The following is a 4,887-nucleotide window of genomic DNA, read 5'->3' as shown; positions in this document are numbered from 1 at the left end:
TAGGCATCAATGCCACAGTCACCCAATTTTTTAACGAGGATGGGGTGGGAGATGGTGTCAAAGGCCTTGCTGAAGTCCACGGTGACACCTGCATCCAACGCTTTTGTGACCTGATCATAAAAGGCAATCGGGTTGGTCTGACATGACCTGCCCCTAATGAAACCATGCTGGTTGCCCTGAAGCATCATCCCTGAGGCCGGCCCATCGCAGATGTGCTCCATGATGATCTTCTCTTCTGCTCGTCTTGGGGGTGTGTGAGGGTGTGGCTCTCACTGCTGCACACGCCCTGGGGGGCGGCATGCCCCCAGATCTGCCCACAGGGCAAGGCAGGCTGCCACTGGGGCCAGGGTCGGCTCTGGGCTCTTCCCGGCTTGGGGCTGGGCCGGGGCTGCCCTGGGGGCTGGGGGCAGGCAGCAGCGCTGGGAGGGGATTATGGAGGGGCTGCAGCCACCCCCAAATTCATCATAGCCCACTCCCAGCACCACCACCACCACCTGGCCCAACTCCCTTCGCCAGGAAGAGCCCAGCCCGTAGTGGCAGCCCGTCCTTGCTGCGCGCAGATCTGGGAGCATATGCCCCCCCACCCCCCCATGCCCTCCTGGGGTGCACACAGTTGTTGGAATCACACCTCCCTCTCTGCGCCCCCCTCCCCCAACAAGCCACTTGTGACTGTTCTGTACCCCACCCTGGCTGTGTAGCACCTGCCCCTGACCTACTCCCTCTTTCACCACAGGGGCCTCAATCTGCTCCCCTGCCATGCCCCTTCCATCACAACAGACTTAACAGCTGGACCTGGCTGTTCTCCATGCTGCTGGGCTGCGTTCCTGGCCACCTGCTTGCTGCGCTGCAACTGTGCACATGCACGGGGCATTTATTGGTGGCATTATCAGCCAAAAAAATCCCCCCACAATTTTCCTTATTTCTGTGCTGATCTGATATGGGACCGATGTATCCCATATCACCTCTAATCATTACCATTTGGTGTATATATGACTAAAAAGTTTTGAGTTTGTCTAGGTAACCTATTTGTACTAAATGATGATGTTACGTTAAAAATGCATTAAAAGGCAGTTCCTGCTAAACAATCATGAAGGCAGTCTTTCTGCAGAATACTTAAACTCTGCAGGAGAGGAGTCTCTTAGATATTTCACAAATAAGCTCCCAAGTTTTCAGGATGTTCTGAATCTCCAGTAATATTTTTGTTTTAAATTGAAGTTTAAAGGGTACCCTAATTCTGCATGGAAACAAACTGTAGTGGTAGAAGGGGACAGCAGGTATGCAGTCTTTTTGTATGTCTGTGGTATATTTAAATTTGAGTAGGTAAATATTTTAACATTTAAGTAGCAACTTGTAGAAATAATAAATATGCGTACAGAGGATGGTGCACCCATATTTTGAATGCTCTGTACAGCTCTGGTTTTCACATCTGAAACATGCCATAGTGGAATTAGAAAAGGTAGAAGGGAAACGAAGATGATCAGGGGTATGGAGTGACTGCTGTACCAGAAGGCTAAAACACTTCAATTTGCAAAGAGAAGGCTGGGAGAGGATATGATATTATAAAATCATGTAGAGTGTGGATGAAGTGTGTAGGGAACTGTTATTCACTTGGTCCCAAAATACAATTCCAGATGTCAGGTTCCTGTACTCCCCCTCAAAAACAGAGGTGTAAAACTCACCTGGTCCTGCAACCTGGTTGAGTGGTGCAGGGCCAATCTACAAGCCAGATCAGGTCCATGGACACCCACGCTTGGCCCCCACATGCTGGATCCAGTGCCTGCTCCAGGACCTGCCCTGCACATGGCACCTGTTCCACATGGTCTGGGATCCATGCTGCACACAGCTCCCGCTCCTCCACTACACACAGCTCCCATTATGGCTGGTCTGGGACACATGCCACACATTGCCTGCTGGGGCACTGATGTGGTGCAGGTTCTGTACTGGCTGGAGCAGATGCCACATGGGTCAGCTATGAGACCCAGGGACATGAACACACTGGTTGCATGAGAGAAATCACTTTAGAAGAAAGATCATGGGTAGGAGATTGGGTTGCCAGGCCAGCTGGTTAAGAGAAACAAATAGACATGGAAATCTAGGTGTTTTTTGTGTTAATAACCTATGAATGCCTCATTATGATACATGTGGAACAATAGCTTAACAGTTCTTTGCATCTTTCTGCTTCATAAAATATTCTTCAGTAAGACTGCAAATTGCAACATCTTTATAGTCACATTCTTCTTCTTTTTAATCAGCAACACACGAGGCGAGTATATGAAATTCTGCGATTGCGTGCAACAGATATGGGTGACACAGAGCAATCTAGAAGTTACAGATTGGATGTCAAAAGAAGACTGATTGGTCCCTATAAGGTGCATATGACTTAAGTACCTTTTGATGCTTATTTCGTAATTGATTATGCATGTTGTTTAGCTTTCCATGAACATAGTTGATGGCAATTCTTTAGCCTATCAACTGTTACTGTCTATATCTGGGTGTGCAATTATTTGGACTGGGGGGCCTCTTAAGGAGCTTTGGTGAGCTGCTGGGGGGTGGGGAGCAACTGATCCTATCTGGCCCTAGGCCCGTCTGCTGCGCACCCACTGCTGGGGGTGCCAGACAGAGCAGACAGGGTGTCCATGGACACCAGTGCAGGACTCCCACAAGCAGCATGCGTTCTGCTGGACGGATGGGATGGGGCCGTGGGCAGGGAGTGGTGTCCAGGAATGGGTAGGCAGTGCCAGGATTGTGGGACGGTGACATGGAGCCAGGGACTGAGACAAAATCATGATCCACTCCACTCGCGTTCCTGCAACAGGAGCCATTTCCGTGGGCAGGGCTATGCAGGGAGCAGGTTGCAGCTGTGCCCCAGAACCTGTCCCTGTATTGTCACTGCCCCACAATCCTGGCTCCCATCCCACTCCTGGATGCTACTAGCTGCCCACCTGTGGCCCTATTCCAACTGCCCAGCTAAGCATGCCTCACCTGTGGAGGTCCCAGGCCCATGTCTGTGGGGACCCTGCCCACTCCATCCAGCACTGCTGGTAGTAGGTGTAGAGTAGATGGGCTGGGATGCCTGGGCAATGGGGTCAGATCTGATGGCAGCAGTAGAGACACTGGCAGTGGCAGGTGGGCAGAGCAAGCCATCGCCATGGGGGCTTTCAGGAAGCTGGGTCCAGCTACCATGCTGTCTGCCCCGCTTACGCGTTCAGGAGCAGCAAGACTGGCTGTATGCGCCATGGTCTAGGCTGCTCCCCATGCTTGGTTTGGGCGGGGCTGAGGAATATGCTGTGGGCAAGATAGGCTGGATTCAGCCCACCAAAGGATTCTGTGGGCCAGATTTTGCCCATCCCTTGCTTATGTGATACACAGGTCAGATCTACACAAATGAAGAGCTTGTTCATGGTCACTGGAAGTAGTTTTTCACATAGCCATGCAGAAGATCCTATGTTTGATTTCTGGTAGTTCATTTCCTTAGGTTGGCAGGAAATTGTTGGGTTAAAATAGCCAACTAGAAGTCCCTCCCACCTAAAATCAGGATACTTTTGGGGAGTATCAATTCAAAGGTAATGAAAAAGGAAACATTTTATTGTCCATTTTCATCTTTTCAGTTTTATAGGCAGACTGCACCCTAGATATTCCTAATCTTAGCTATAAATGAGCTAGATGTGGTACCAACAGCAGACTAACTATGGCAACATGGAGCTCAACGTGAGATAATTTATAGGGGTGTGTGAAACGGGCCCTATTTGATTCGGGTTGGGCCTGAATCGGGGACAGTGATTCAATCCATTGATTTGGATCACTGTCCCCGATTCAGTTTGGCCAAATCTGAATTGGACGATTCGATGCTGATTCGGTGCATCAGCGATTCAGACACAGGCACAGCTTTAAAAGTTTTTTCTACATACCTTGAAGTAGCAGCACAGCTCATGATCACTGCAGTGCTGGGGTGGATGCAGTGTCCCACAGCAGCGCAGGGTGCTTGGCAGCAAACTTGGAAGTGGGCTGTATTTTCGGTCCACTTCCAGGTCTGCCGGAGAGCATGCTGGGGACCCCCCTCCATGGCCCCCCGGCCCAGCGATCAGCTGCAGGAGGACCCTGGGTGCCCCACCCCCCAGCACGCTCCCAGGTGGACCTGGAAGTGCTTCTGGTCCACTTCTGGGTCTGCCACTAAGCATGCTGGGGAGCCCCCTGTGTTTCAGTGGGATGTTCCATGTGCCACAGCATTCATTAGCCGCTGCTACCTAGAGGGATGTAGAAAAAACTTTCAAAGCTGTCTCTATGTCTGAATCACCAAATCTCTCCAAATTGATTCCGAGGGTTCCGAGTCTATTTGGAGAGAGTAAAGGGTCTTCTGATTCGATTCAGATTCAGAGATTCAGCCACCAGATTAGGCCGAATCCCTGCCGAATTGAATAGGGGACCAAAGCTTTGCACAGCCCTACTAATTTACCCCGCTTGTCTGTTCGAACTGGGCCCCATCTTCCCAGTGGGTTGCTAGCTGCTGTTAGCTTTTAGGGGTGTGCAAAATCGATAAGGATTTGGAATTGGCCCGAATTGGGGATAGTGATTCAATTTGTTGATTCGGATCACTGTCCTCGATTCAATTCAGATATGAAGATTCGATGCTGATTCTGAGAATCAGTGGTTTGGACATAGACACAGCTTTTAAATTTATTTTTCTACGTAGCTTGAGGTACCAGGCACAGCTCATGAACACAGCAATACTGGGGCAGATGGAGCATCCAACACAAACACAGTGGGGCGCCCCATGTGCTCAGTGGCGAAATCCAGAAGTGCACCAGAAGTACTTCCGGTCCGCTTCCAGTCCCCTGGGGAGCACGTGGGCGGCCTCCCCCAACCCCACAGCCCTCTGGTTCAGCAGTC

The 4,887-nt window shown here is 50.5% G+C and overlaps 1 protein-coding gene across 1 annotated transcript in view; it reads left to right on the top strand.

The window, feature by feature from the left end:
* The window catches only part of HAT1 (histone acetyltransferase 1), a 44,566-nt gene that overhangs the window by 30,547 nt on the left and 9,132 nt on the right, over positions 1-4,887 (top strand). The window contains exon 10 of the mRNA XM_019553686.1: positions 2,253-2,369. Coding sequence (XP_019409231.1) covers positions 2,253-2,369 — 117 coding nt within the window. The remainder of the gene's footprint in view (positions 1-2,252; positions 2,370-4,887) is intronic.

This window comes from Crocodylus porosus, unplaced genomic scaffold (genome assembly GCF_001723895.1).
Source record: "Crocodylus porosus isolate Cpor-Errol unplaced genomic scaffold, CroPor_comp1, whole genome shotgun sequence".
Lineage (NCBI taxonomy): Eukaryota > Metazoa > Chordata > Crocodylia > Crocodylidae > Crocodylus > Crocodylus porosus.
The sequence above is the reverse complement of the archived record's forward strand: the minus strand, read 5'-3'. Positions and strand labels throughout refer to the sequence as shown.